General features: G+C 50.2%; 1 protein-coding gene across 3 annotated transcripts in view; it reads right to left on the bottom strand.

Annotated features, from left to right (window-relative positions):
* The window catches only part of FRMD6 (FERM domain containing 6), an 80,960-nt gene that overhangs the window by 23,083 nt on the left and 43,742 nt on the right, over positions 1-14,135 (bottom strand). For 2 of the 3 annotated variants that reach the window (XM_074996206.1, XM_074996207.1), the window contains exons 4-6: positions 11,236-11,315; positions 8,943-9,019; positions 5,346-5,532 (exon numbers count right to left, since the gene is read on the bottom strand). In XM_074996206.1, the coding sequence (XP_074852307.1) occupies positions 5,346-5,532; positions 8,943-9,019; positions 11,236-11,315 (344 nt within the window). The remainder of the gene's footprint in view (positions 1-5,345; positions 5,533-8,942; positions 9,020-11,235; positions 11,316-14,135) is intronic. The other variant, XM_074996208.1, reaches the window with a different exon arrangement.

Below are 14,135 nucleotides of genomic sequence, written 5' to 3'. Positions count from 1 at the left end.
GGGCCTCAACCATCCGACAGATGGTTCTGTGATCCTGGCAGCATCACAAACGGATCCACCTGCTTTGCAGCTGCAGAAGGCCACCCAGCCGCACTGTGGCACTGCTCGCATGAGACACACAGAGACCTTTCATGCTGACGACACGCCTAGAGCAATTGCCTTCAAGCCTCTTGGGCGTTTTGGGGAAACAATCCCTTTCTGTTCTCTCACCCTCGATTGCCTAATGGGACCACTTAGCTCAACAGGCGTTTCGCAGAGGTAAGCTGAGGGCAAAATTTAACTGATCAACATAATACGCTGTGGGAAAACGGTACTTTTTCGTCACCCCTCCAGAGTGACATTCTAGAAGACTACATTACATTAATGCTAATTTTCATCGGATATGTTTATACATAGGCCATTACAAGGGGCTATGGAGGATATCCATACTGAGCAGTAGGTTATATTTCAGAGGCTGGATTAAGTCACACAAGTGTAACACAGTTCTCCATTAACCACCACGTGGGGGATGTACATGTTGTTATTTTGTTCTTATTTAACTTGACTCTTTTGCAGTGCCCACAAGGTTCTCTGAATGCAAAAGTTTGCACAGAGATCTCAGCATGAACAACCATTCAGGATCTGTACTCAGAGGCGTCCATTCTCCACAGACTCCACCTCCAAGAAAGCTATGGAAAAAAAAATCAGTTAGCTCCCTAACAGCCAGATGTGGCCTAACTTGCGCTCCTGGAGAGGCCTTCACTTAAAGAATTTTTGGGTGATGTGTCATGAATGAATGCCAGGAAAGGGTTAAACCCAGAGCGAGTGGGTTCTCTGTTGGCAAGCAGCCAGGTGAGCCAATGGGAAGAGAGGAGAGGACTTCTGAATGGAAGCTGAGCAGTCTCTCTTTTGTGTGCTCAGAGCAGAGACACAGAGATGTTTAAACCTGAGCAGTCTTAAGAGATTCAGTAAACATCCAGGCCTCAAGGAAATCTGGGCATACAGATATGCAAGTAGGAAGGAAATGGTTAGACACAATCAGGCTATTTTTTTATTCTGGGTTCAGTGTGGGACTTCTCAGGCTGGCTGATGTACCTCTCCTCCCAATGTGTACTAACTTTTAAAATGAATCCCAGGGAAGTAATTCTCTGTATTTTGATACACCTGATGAAATGGGTCTTTGCCCACAAAAGCTTATGCTCAGATAAATATGCCAGACTATAAAGGTGCCACAGGACTTCTTACTGTTTTTGTGCAGAGCAAGTTACTCTTTGAAAATCTGTGCTCTGGAAAGCTTTGATTCAGACCAAGGCTTTGGGGTCAGGCTGGACAGCAACAGTAGATGAGGTTTTGTTTTTGTTTTTTTAATTGGAGATACCCATTGCCTAGAACTGGAAATGGTTCATCTAGTCCAGTCCCCTGCCCTCTTGGCAGGACTAAGCACCATCCCTGACACCTATTTGCCCCAGTCCCTAAATGGCCTCCTCAAGGATTGAACTCACAACCCTAGGTTTAGCAGCCCAATGCTCAAACCACTGAGCAATCCCTCCCTCATGCTGCACATGCTCAAGTTTGGAGGTACAAGAAGGGGATTTTCAGCAGGAGGCAGCAAGTGTTAACACTGTGAATGGCAACTGACTGCTGGTGCAGTACCGTGCCCAGGTGTGAAATCCACATTGACGACATGGAAGGGAGACAGGGAGGGGCTCAGAATCATTTGAGATGTTGAAATGGTTTCATTAGTTGATGTACCTCCCTTCCCCCCAGTTGTCCATAACTTTTTCCATCTGGATCCAAAAGGCATGGCAAAGAACTCACCTTTCCACGTGGGACAGGCATGCAGCGGGAGGCACTGTGACCGGGGCTATGGCTACGCTGCAGGATTTTTCAGAAATAACTTACTACAGCGTTCTAACATGTAAATAAGTTAGTGCTGAAAAGGGCGTTCCCGTTCCACGAGCATTTCAAAACGGAGTGTTCCCACTGGAGAGTCCAATTTCAAAATAAGAGCAATGATAGGAGGCCTCCCTGGAAGCCAACTAACTGGGAATTACTTAGTGCACACTGAGTCAATTTAGAAAGTGAAAGGGTGTGTGTGTCAGTGAAAGTCGTTCATTTGGGTGGAGTTACTATTTCCAGTTAAATGCTGTTATTCCAGAACAAACTTTGCACCATGGATGCAAGGGGATTTTTGCCCCCCAGAAAAAAGGTATTTTTCTGAAAATAAACAAAACAAAACAAAACCAAACCTCAGTGTAGACAAGTCCTATGTAAATCCCACCCCCTCAAACTGAAGGGGGTTAAGGAACAGCTCTGGGCACAGATGACTCCAGCCCTCCATGGCTGGCTCCAGCTGGAGGCAGAGCTTAAAAGGGAGCGAGCCAGTCAGCCAGCTCAGAAGGGGGCAGACAGGGCCGTGCCGAGAACCACCCTGAGAGCTCCTGAAGGAGAGCGCTGCAGATGAGTCACTGGGAAGAACCCCCTGCCTGCTGAGCCTTTTGGGGTGTAACTGTAGCTATTTCCTTTTCCTCTGCTAGTTTACTACCTTGTACCAGCCTTCAAGGCCTTTTGTGGGAGGTGAAGAGTAGGAAGCTGCCCAGCACCAGGCAGCCTTGAACCCTGCCTTCTACTCACTGCATGGCTTTGAGTGCCTCAGTTTCCGCACTTGTAAATGGGACTGTTGCTGTTGTGGCAGATGGAGGATTAGTTAATGGCTGCAGTAGAGCAGCTCACACTTTTCAAGGGTTACAAACCATTTCTGTTTGTTTCCAACCGAGCTGGGGCAGAGAAAAGGAAGCTCATTTTCCACAGCCCGTTGACTGTTCTGTAGACGATTTAAAGAACTCCCAGCTAGGCTGAAAGCTGGTATGCACTGTCACACCAGACCACTCCTAAAAGGGGGTCTGAAATGGAAACATTGGCACAACCCTGCTCAAAATCACTCATCCTGCAAAGGCATTCGTCATTTTCACTGGACGGGGCTGTGGTGTCTCCTCTGGAGTGTTTTAACCTGCCGTGAAAGCTCACAACCAGCCAGCAAAGCATGCCACAGGCTGCAAGTGGTAATGTTAACCCATAGGCAAAGATAGAACTAAGGCCCCTCTCCAGCAACGGGCGTGGGGAAAGTTACTTATGTGAATTAGGATTTGCAAGACAGGTGCGTAATATGTGCAGCTGAAGAGGCACAAGGAATCCCAAAGAACTGCCTGAAAAGGCCACATCAGCCTGAAACGTTTATAACAATTTGCCTTAATGAAAAAAGGCCCGTTTTGGATGTATTCCCTTTAAACAGTACAGCCTGGCCTTTAAAATCCCCCTCACAAACTCTGATGAGGGCACTGCAACTTCCCTGCTGGCATGTACTAGAGACTTTTCAGCCAAGCGGAAACTAAGGGCCTAATCCAGTAAAGCAGCTAAGCGCCCGCTTACCTTGAGCACATGCTTACCTTAAGCATTGGAATAGTCCCAGTGGCCCACTTGCATACTTAGAAATTAGGGGCTTTGGTGGACAAGGGCTCGGGAAGGAGAAAACCGTGAAACTGACTAGAGACAAGGTGCTGCCAGAAACCCAAGGGAATAAACGCCGAGCACTGACTTTTCCCCCACCCACGTCTCCCAGCAGCCGGGCTCTGGTGCAACATCTGAAGACTGGAACGTGAGTCGCACTTCAGACCTGTTCTCGGTGCAGGAGAAAGGCTGGCCCCACCTGGCACTGGCTGGCTTCTGCTGGGGGAGCGATGCAGAGCAAGCGGATACAGAGTGGCACTGCCTGCTCCATGGCCATGCAGGAAGGGGGCAGGTTGGGATTAGATACATTCCCAGGGGCTTCTCTATGGGCAATTTTAAATCCATTAAAACTAATTCAGGGTGTATCACTGGGGCTGCGCTGCTCTGGTTGGAGCGTCCACAGTGACGCGCACAACAGACTGAACAGTCCCAGTCTGGGCTGCAGCATCCTCTTTCGTCTGCCCAGCATGGACCTTGCCCAGTGATGACATCAGCACCACCGTACAGTCACATGCTACATGCGATCACACACACCACCCAGGAAACGGGCCCCTTACACGTACTGGCCGACCCTGGTCGCACCAGCCCTGGCTACTCCCGCGACTGCTCCTCCATGAAGACAGGGAAGCAGCCCCCCATGCAGTGCACTTCCGAGGTGTGGCGGGTACGTGGGCTACCTAACACCCTCCACGCTCTTTGTTTGCTGGGCCGCTCACCGGCATCCTGCCATGGCACACAACAGTCCTGTGTCAGACACGCAGCCTGACTGTCTCTCCTGTGTAATGCGCACGGCCACGGCCTGCAGGCTGGATGCGCGTATGAGCTTCGCAGCTGCCACCGGACAGTGGTAACTGACCCAGTGACACGCAGTGTCTCCCTCGCTCTGTGCCTCACGCTCGTCCTCGACATGGGGATGCACAGGGTGTTCTCACCTCCTCCTCCTGGCTTTCTGCTCAGCAAGGAGCAGGAAGGAGAGGCGGGGGCGCCAGTAACTGCCCCCCCCCCACACACAAATCAAGGCTGCCTGTGCTCTGTCTCCCCTAGCCAACAGCTCCTGCTCACAGCACACGCTGCTGGCCCCCGTTGCACTGCGGCCAGAAGCTGCTCCACAGGAGCGCGGCTGGCAGCTGTGCAAAGCAGTGGGAGTGAGGGCGGGTGGAGAGAATGAGGGGACGACTCAGGCTCCGGAGAGCACAAGAAACTGCTCGGCCTCACTCCCCTCCACTGGCCAGAGCACCTGGACTGTCAATGAGACGGCCCCTCTCAGCCCACCGGGCTGCTCCCTCCACACCTGGGGCCCTGCACACAGCTGTGCCACAGGCAACAGGACAGCCAGCACTGCCCCTCCAACCACCCCTCCACTCTAGTCCTGCCACTGTAGCTTGGGGGCGGGAGGGGGAGACACCAGCAGGTGCTCCAGGTGGCCCAGGAGACTGGCTGCTCCGGGCTACCCAGGCCAGCTGCACGTGCAGGAGTTCCCACCAGCCGTGGCTGCGTCCGCAGGCCCTGCTAGCGTCACTACCGCAAGCCCTTGCCTCTCTCTGGAAAGCCAAGCGCACGGTGCGTAACAGGAACACGGGCCAGGCCGGGATCTCCTGGGCTGGCCCGTCCAGGCCTTGCTGTCGCAGGTGAGCCCGGAACACAATCCCACCCACCCGAGCCTGACGTAGGCACCTGCCCCATGGAACGGATCAGAACACCACCACTGTAGGCAACGAGCCCTCGGTTCCCTCTCGCTGGTCAAGCTCCCTCTCACGGTACTTCTCGTTCCGGTGCACCCCCGCCCCAGGGTGGCAACGCAGCCCTGGCGCCAGAGGCTCCCTGCTGGGGAACATGACAGCGCGGCTCGCGGCACCTACCCAGGCGGGGAAGTAGGCCTCTGGCTCGAAGTACTTCCCATAGTGCTTGTTCCGCTTGAAGTTCCCCAGGTCAGCCTGCAGCGCGAAAGCTGCCAGCAGGAAGTAGGCCTCCTCGCGCAGCAGGCACCGCGAATGCAGCACTTGTTTCCTCAGGTGCCAGTAGTAATAGTACCTGGCTGTCCTGTCGCTGCGAGAGAGGAGGAAAGCAGAGACATGAGCGCGCAGCACAACGCACCTGCCCCACGGCCCGGGGGCTGCTTAGCAGCACGCTGCCCCCTTCAGCCCCGTTCCTAGCGCTGGGGTGATGGGCACCTGCGAGTGGCAGGAAGCCACACGGGAGCTCTGCCTGCGACTCCCGCAAGCTGACGTCTTGGGCGGCTGCCTAGGAGAGAACGAGGTGGCGCCCAGGTGACTAGCAGAGCGCGTTTCTCGGCGGCGCCCACCTCCGCTCGCCGGGGTACCGGCGACAAAACGTACTCCACGCACGCATGGGAAAAAGCGGGAGCACAGACTCAGACCCCAGCGAGCAGGAGGTGCGACCATGATGGTTGCTCGTGGGAAGGCAGCAGGGAGGTGGGAGAGATTGGGAGAAGAACTCTCAGCTGATCTGGGGGCTCTGAGCAAGGAAGCAGGGGGTTCCAGACGGGTGCTGATGTGGTGGGAAAACCTTAGGGACAGAAGTGGAGATGCAGCTAGAGGAGTCCTGCCAGATTCCCAGGTTCCTCCTCAATTTAGGTGCCCCCAGGTGTGTGTTACAACTCTGTCTGGTCACAAGGAAGGAACTGTGCTGTAGGGGATGAGAAGCAGATCCCAGGAATAGTCACGAGACATCGGCTCCCAGGGAGGGTGCCCTGCTATGCACCAAGACAGGGGCTCCTTGGTGTCTGACGGTTGCATCCTTGGCCTGCAAGTCCATCTCTCTACATTACGAGAATTACCTCCCCTGGCCGGGGCGCGCTCATGTATGAACAGTCATTCTTGCCATCCTTGCAATGCTTCCAATAGAGCCAGCACCTTTTGCTATAACCCTTGTTATTGGGGGACATTTCACCTACACGTCATTAAGGAGCTCAGACCTTACTAGCAAATAAACCGGCCCTTCTAGGATTGCACTGCAAATTTGTCTCTAACATTTGAGACAACTATTTTTTTTTTTTTTAAGTGCATTGTTTCAGTCACCTCCCTCGCGATCAGACAAATCCATAAATAGTGTTAGGGTAAAGTTGCCATGTTCCAGGTTACTAAAAAGGGCACATTGCTGGAGGAGGGGCTGGAGGGGGGGTCCTGGACTGGTGTGTGCACTTGGAGGGGCTGCTGGAGAGGACACCTGTGACCTCACTCGAGGGGGGGACAGTGTGGCTCCCTGTCACAACAGCAGGGTTGCAATGACAGACCCAGCCAGCCATCTGTCAGCACCTCCTTGGAGGCTCTGCCCTCCCAGGGCCAGAGCACATGCGCGGGCAGGATTTAGCAACTGCAAGGGATTAATCAGATGCGAATGCAGTGGAAGGACCTACCAGGAAGTGGCCCAATCCAGGGGCTGTCTATGAGCTGACGTGTCGGCTCCCCCCCAAGCCCCCAGATATTGCCTATTTGACACGTCTGCCAGGACAGAGGGCGGACAATGAAATGAGAGGCAATGTCGGGAAAACTCAGACCCAGGTAATCCTGCCCGAGAGAGATGACATGAACAGCACACATTCCCGTCCTCGCAGAGGGAGCCACCATGAGCGAATTCTCCGGCCAGGGTTTTCAGGCCAAGACCTCTGTGGACACACATCTGTGAGCCAAGGACAGAGCTTTGCTCACCTCTATAAATACAGTGGAAAGTTCACATAGACAACACGTTACTGAGTCAGGTTCTCGGCCCTTTTCCTGTTTTCTCTGGTGAGCACTTTTCACCTTTAATTAAAATAATTACTCTGCAAACCCTGACCTTAGTCACAGCAGTTCTCTACCCGTATTGTACCTCTGGGACCAAAGCTACCAGCCAGTACCTCTTATGGCTGACAAATCAAATACCTGAAAACACCTCAGCTCTGAGCTGTGTGCAGACTACAGGTTGAACCTCTCTTCTTCAGTACCTGACTGGTGCTGAATGAGAGAATTTGCTGAAGGTGAATATTGTCTAGCACATTGCCAACACTTCCACTGCTTACTGGGCTCTTAGAAGACATTTAGGGGTAAGTTACAGCTAAATAACAGCACAGAACACTGAGAGCCAGGACTGGAAACAAACTTTATGGGACCCCGGAAAACCTGGCCACACCCATGACAAGCGGTTGTCTGGCTAAAATCATGCTGGATTACGGATGTTGCCAGACGAGAGAGTGCTAAATCAGAGAGGTTCAACCTGTGTTGTATTTCTAAGTAGTCACCAGCTTAATAAGAGGAACATGCTGCAGTTTTAGCTACTGGCCCAGCCTGTCTGCCTATTCCAGATTTTCTTGGGGCACATGCTGACCTCACATAGACCCACGCCTTGCAAATGGGCTTATTTCCACCTCTCAGTAGTTCCAGTGATCACGGTATTACGTTAAAGGAATCCCAAAATTCTCAAGAGGTAGAGGCCATGAAGAGGAGGCACATGCAAATAAGCACACCCAATCTCAGGCACACGCTGGCTAATAGGATAGATGATGCTATACAACAAGCTAATGGACAGCTGTGGTGATAACTGGTCGGACAGCACAGCTGCAGTAAAATGCAGGCCCAATTAGGGGTGCACGTCAACAGGCATACTTGGGTAAGCCACGTCACCCTTCTTTCTGGAAAGTCTGGCTCAGGCGTATATTTCATTGAATTCTGCCTGCTTTTTGCTTTATGAGGGAAAAATACAGTAGGCGGTGATCTGCCCAAACTACATTCCAAGAGACTTATTGTACCTTGCTACAGTAAAACAAAACAATTTCTCCCTGCTCGTAACAGCCACACAGTCATACAGAGGTGGCCAACTCGCAGCTCTTGAGACGCCTGTGGCTCTTTGCTCCGTGAAACACAGCTCCTGCTCAGAGCCATGTGCCCGCACCGGTCACTGCCGCTCTGCGCATGTGCGCCAGTGCGTGGAGGAAGAAGCATGTGCAGGCAGCGGTGGCTTGGGTGAGTCCCAGGCATAATGGACATTGGGTTAGAGCTGGGGGTGATGGCAGGAGAGGAGCTGGGGGGGAGGGAGGGAGAATTAGGTTAGAGCAGAGAGGCTGGGGGTGCCTGGCTCTGGGGGAGGGAGAGGGCACTGAGCCATGGATTATGTATTTATATATTGTACGTAGATACATACAATTAAGTATCTAATACGTGACTCTCTACACTCTACCCACAGCTCTTTTGGCTCTTAGTCTCTAACTGCTTGGCCACCCCTGCAGTAGCACTTATACCTAAATTGGTGTAAGGACAGAAAGATGAAACTGATCAAACAAAGGCCAGTTACCAATAAGTTTTTCTAGCATACCCCTGTCGCTGAGGATATAGGACAAAGTCACAATATGTGCAATGAACTCTGCCAAAGAAAGAATAACCCAAGACATGTTCTATGTTTTTTCATTAGAAAGAAAACATTTTTGGGTGCAAAACTGCATCTCTGGAATGTTTTCCCCTTACCTGATCAGTCTGCCATTTTCCACATAATATTGCACTCGAAAGTGGATAATCATCGGGGGACCAAACTGGTCAATACCCTACAATAGACAGAAAATACTGAGAGTTCCTTAAAAGAAGCTGCTGAGAATATAATTGGTTGCGAAGTTTTTTGTGAAATCAGAAAGATAATGCAGTCTTTGATGCTCTTTATCAGATTTTCTCAGTGTAAAATCCATCATGACCATCACATCCAGACGGTTCAAAAAAACAGAGATGGCTAAGCTAGTGGAACAATGTAAGCGTGGCTGTTTCTACACATTGGAGTTTTTCATGAAAATGTTTTATTTTTTCAAAGTTTTCTATTTTTTTTTAAAGCTTCCAGGGAATAAATATTTAGCCAGTTGGCTGTTTGACATACAGGTTGACACACTCTACTCTGGCACTCTCTGGTCCAGAAACATACATAATCCAGCATGATTTTAGTTAGTTGGACAACCACGTACTATGGGGGCAGCCAAATTTCCTGGGGTCCCATACAGCCTGTTTACAGTCACCAGACCTGGCTCTCAGTGTTCTAGGCTGTTATTTAGCTGTAATTTACCCCTAAACATCTTCGAAGAGCCCAGTAAACAGTGGAAGTGCTGGTAATGTGCTAGACAATATTGATCTCCTGTGGTATGGCAAATTCTTTTGTTTGGCACCTGTCAGGTCCCAGGGGTGCCAGATTAGAGAGGTTCAACTTGTATTTTATCTCTTCATTTCTCACACATCTTTGTGTGAGTGGCTAATTTCATACGGTCAGGTCACTCACAGGGCAGGATAGTTCTCAAAATGAAAGTTGCAGTTTCCATTTTAAAACAGAAAAGGTTCTGTGTTCAACAGTTCCCAGATTTAAAAAAGAGGGGCAAGGGGGAAGTCTGAGAAAAATTTTGGAGAAAAAAAAAAAATCACGTTGATCTGAAGATACCACTAGATGCCAGTTAACTGTTATTTTTTTCCTCAACTGACCCGATTTATGAAGTTTCCAGCAGCTGTAAGCAGGTGTAGGGGGAGGGACAGACACCATTGTTGTGTTTGGGATTTGTTATTTTTATGCATTTTTCCTGTTATCTCCAGCCTACAAGAGATGCCACAAAACAGTGGCGGGCAGGCTGCACGCTTTCTGCTTGGGCTCTAGCTGAGGCCCCTCGGCTGTCCTCCACTCCCACATGCCTCTCATGCCCCAGGGTTTTGGAGCCTGGCACTTCCTTGCTTCCCCCCAGCAATTTCAGAGCATTCAAAGTCTCCTGATTCGTGCTCTGTCCCCGCTCCTCCCAGAGCTGGACCACTGTGAATCAGCTGGTCACGACTGTTCCAGTTTTGAGAGGCACGGGGAGGGCTGAGGACAGAGCAGGAATCAGGTGATTTGCACACTCCAAGTGTTGCAAGAGAGAGGGGAAGGGCAAGTAAGTGCGGGGCTCCAGTGCCCCAGGGCATGAGAGGTATGTCGGGGAGGGGAGGCCACAGGGCCATGGGTGGAACCCCAGAGGGCCACAGGCTGCTGTGGCCTACTGGGCTGGAGGAGGGACACTCACGTGGCCCACTCACAACTGGTGGTTCTCCATCTCTGCCACAGAATCTGTCCAGGCCAGAACTTTTCTGCAGAGAGTCAGTTGACACTCCCACCCCTTTGCTTTCCCATCTCAGTACAAGAAACCATTCCCTGGTCACTCTTGTCTGAGGTCTCCTTCCCCAGAGCTAGGTGTCTGGGCTGACTAGTTTTGACACATCTGTCTGTTACCATGAAGGTTAATCTTCTGGGATCCTAACTTCAGATGTTAACGGGTAATCGATTACAGTCAACTGTGGGGGGACTGGACAAGTGCGTGCATGGTGGGGGGCCACTCCAGCCGCCCCCTCCCCCATTTAATCAGTTAACTGGGATTCGACGTCCCTAATCCTAGTGTAGTTCCCAGAGTTCCCCAAATGGTCTGTGATTCAGCCTCCCACCTGCAACTCAGCCACATTCAATTGCAATCTAGGCAATCTTTATTTCCTCTGGCTTCTCCCTTACAAATCACTCAGTGGTTGTGAACGTCAGATGCCCTCATGTTCTGCAGGTAGAAGGGGATGCAGATTAAGAAGTTTCCTGCATGGTCTAAACCACTCATCAGGAACAGCTGATTTATTTTGCACACTAAGCTTTTTTCTTCATCTTACATATTGTGTGTCCTTCAAACCTCCCCCAAAGGTAGAACCGCTCCAATAATGCGAAACACGGATTCTTTAGAAAGGAGATAACTGGCCCCTCTCACCCAAACTCTGACGGTCATACCTTGCTAGCTTCTTTCTTCCACTCCTTTGGACAATACTTGTAGAGTTTCTGCGATAATTCCATATACACGTGTTCATTGTCTGCATGAGAAAGTGGGGAGGGGAGATCAGAAAGGAGACTGCAAATGGTCCCCCGAGATTTCTTTTAGGGAAACCCCCACTATGCAAATTTCACGCCCAGAGTTACGCAGTCTCTCACACACACATTTCAAAAGAAGAAAATGCAGCAGTACTTCAACACTCTTGTGAAAATAACAAACCCAGGTGTTTCCTGTGGCAGAGTATCCGATCTTCATCCATGGCATTGGTGAGCACACTTGATCCTCACCTTTCTCATGCCCCTGAGGGTCTGGAAGCATCTTTCTAGCTTCTTTGCAAGAGGCGGCTATCACAGGTAGAAGCCAGTGACTATGCAATGTCACAGCATGTTCTTGCTTTCTACAGAACTACCATTCCACAAGGAACATTTATTGTGCTTATTCTTATTGCATTAGCAGGAGCATTGCCAGCATATCTAGGTAAGTGATTATTCCCCTTTAGGTCACTCATGAGGCCACATCTGGAATACTCTGGCAGATGCTGCACCTCCCCCCACCCCCGCATTACAAAAATGATGTGGCTGTACTGGAGAGAGTCCAGCAGAGGGCAACAAAAATGGTTAGGGGGCTAGAGGACATGACTTATGAGAAGAAGCTGAGGGATTTAGGCTTACTTAGTCTGCACAAGAGAAGAGCAAAGGGTGATTTGATAAAAGCCTTCAACTTCCTGAAGGAGGATTACAAATAGGACGGAGAGAGGCTGTTCTCAGTGGTGACAGCTGACAGAACAAGGAGCAATGGTCTCAAGTTGCAGTGGGAGAGGTCTAGGTTGGATATTAGGAAATACTGTTTCACCAGAAGGGCGGTGAAGCACTGGAATGCGTTACCTCAAGAGGTGGTGGAATCTCCATCCCTAGAGGTTTTGAAGTCCTGGCTGGGATGACTTAGTTGGAATTCGTCCCGCTTTGAGCAGGAGGTTGCATTTGATGACCTCCTGAGGTGTCCTGCAACCCTGTGATTATGATTCTTATTAAAAGAGACAGATACCCTCAGAAACATTAAACGGCGAGGCTGATCAAAGCACCAGAGATGTATGTCACACTCCAAGTAAAAAATCGTGCCTGGTCTGGGCTAGCTGACCCCACAGTCTGGGACATATATTTCATAATTCAACTGCCTCTTGGCCTGAGCCAGTATCGAGCTGTAGCATAGACGGGTCCAGAATGGTTGAGCGATCTCTGATGGTAAGTGGCAGAGCTAAGCTAAGTAGGAAGATGTGGTACAAAAGTGACCTACAAGGCGAACTCATGAGCTGCAAGCAGAGGCAGCTAACAGGAGAGTTCTGGAGGGAGCAGGAGAGGCTTTTTTTTCCCAAGTTCATCTATACATGCCATTTCAAGATGGCCAGCCATGGCAGTGATGTGCAATGCATGTGGCATATTTTCTCTCCTGCCGAACGCCTGATCAAGTTGGTGGCTGTGCTGGAGAAAAGGATTCTAGGATTGGAGAGCAAGTACAGACACCGAATAGTTCCAGGTTTGGGAAACATCACTACCGGAGGTTCCAGGAAGAAAGGAGCCAGCCATCAAGAAGCTGGAGAGGAAGGAAGTTAGAGAAGTGACCTGTTGGTTCATAACCACCAGGTGCAGCATCCTACATGGCTGGACGCAGACGACCACCAGAGAGAAGACCAGAAGGAATTCCACAGAGCCAGACATTTTCAACTGATAGCAGGTCCTCAGCATGGAATCCATGAAAGATACCAGCCAGTCAAAGGGAAGAGAGGGAGGTATGGGACACACTTGGGAACAGCTCAATTTAGAAGACTAAGCTTGCCCATAAAAACCTCTAACCCTCCTTCTTGGGGGTTCAGTACTCAGAATTTACAGAACACTCTCGTAGGGACAGGTGGGACAATGGTGTGGTGTACTCATTCCCGTATCTAAGATATGAGAAGTCACCCTGAAGACTGGACTGGGTTCAGAAGTTGACACACAAGGATCCACCGGTGACGATTCATACTGGCACGAATTATGTTGTGTTGTGAGATACATCTCAGATAGTCAGTGGCTGCAGGGAACTTGAAAATATGCTGAAAGAGAAGAACATCCAGATGATCTTCTCTGATATGCTTCCTGTCCCACAAGCAGAAGGAGAGAGAGAGAGATGAGGATCTGGCAAGTGAACCACAAGCTACGTTAAGTGGAACACTGGTCTACCTTCTAAGGTGCAGAGTCGTGCAGAGTTACAATGAGCTCCACATCGGCAGGAAAAGAACCAATCTCCCCAGGGACAGGCTGGCTTGAATAGTTAAACTAATTAAAACACAGAGGAGGTGAGAGGAGGGAAGACACAAGCACTCAGCACAAAATCAAGATATGAACAAAATGAATCAAGGAACTAAAGGACACAAAGTGCAAAAACTCGAATTGCCTCTACAGCGACACTAGAAGCCAAGTAACAAACAAGAGGAATTGGGGTTGCTCATCTTTGAGACTACATTGGATCTAGTTGGTGTTACTGAAACCTGGTGAGAGGGTTCACATGACGCACTTGTTAAAAAAAAAGTCAACCATTTAACCTATTTAGGAAGGAGTGACTGGGCAAAAGGACATGGGCAGTGGCACCCTATGTCCAAAATAGCATTATTGGTTTCTGAGTCACTGATAGCTTAAGAGGAAAATGAGTAAGTGCTTATGGGTCAATGTCCTAGCTGGTGTCTACTAATGACAACCAAATCGGATGTGGGAACAGGAAGACACTCTTATGTACCTCCTTGTAACATGCAGCAAAAAAAAGCCAGATGACCATGGAGAGTTACGAGTGACGTGTGCTGGAGGTCTCATGCCATCCTTGGACTTTC

This window comes from Carettochelys insculpta, chromosome 6 (genome assembly GCF_033958435.1).
Source record: "Carettochelys insculpta isolate YL-2023 chromosome 6, ASM3395843v1, whole genome shotgun sequence".
In the NCBI taxonomy this organism is placed as follows: Eukaryota; Metazoa; Chordata; order Testudines; family Carettochelyidae; genus Carettochelys; species Carettochelys insculpta.
Note: the sequence above shows the minus strand (reverse complement) of the source record. Positions and strands in the feature narration are given on the sequence as shown.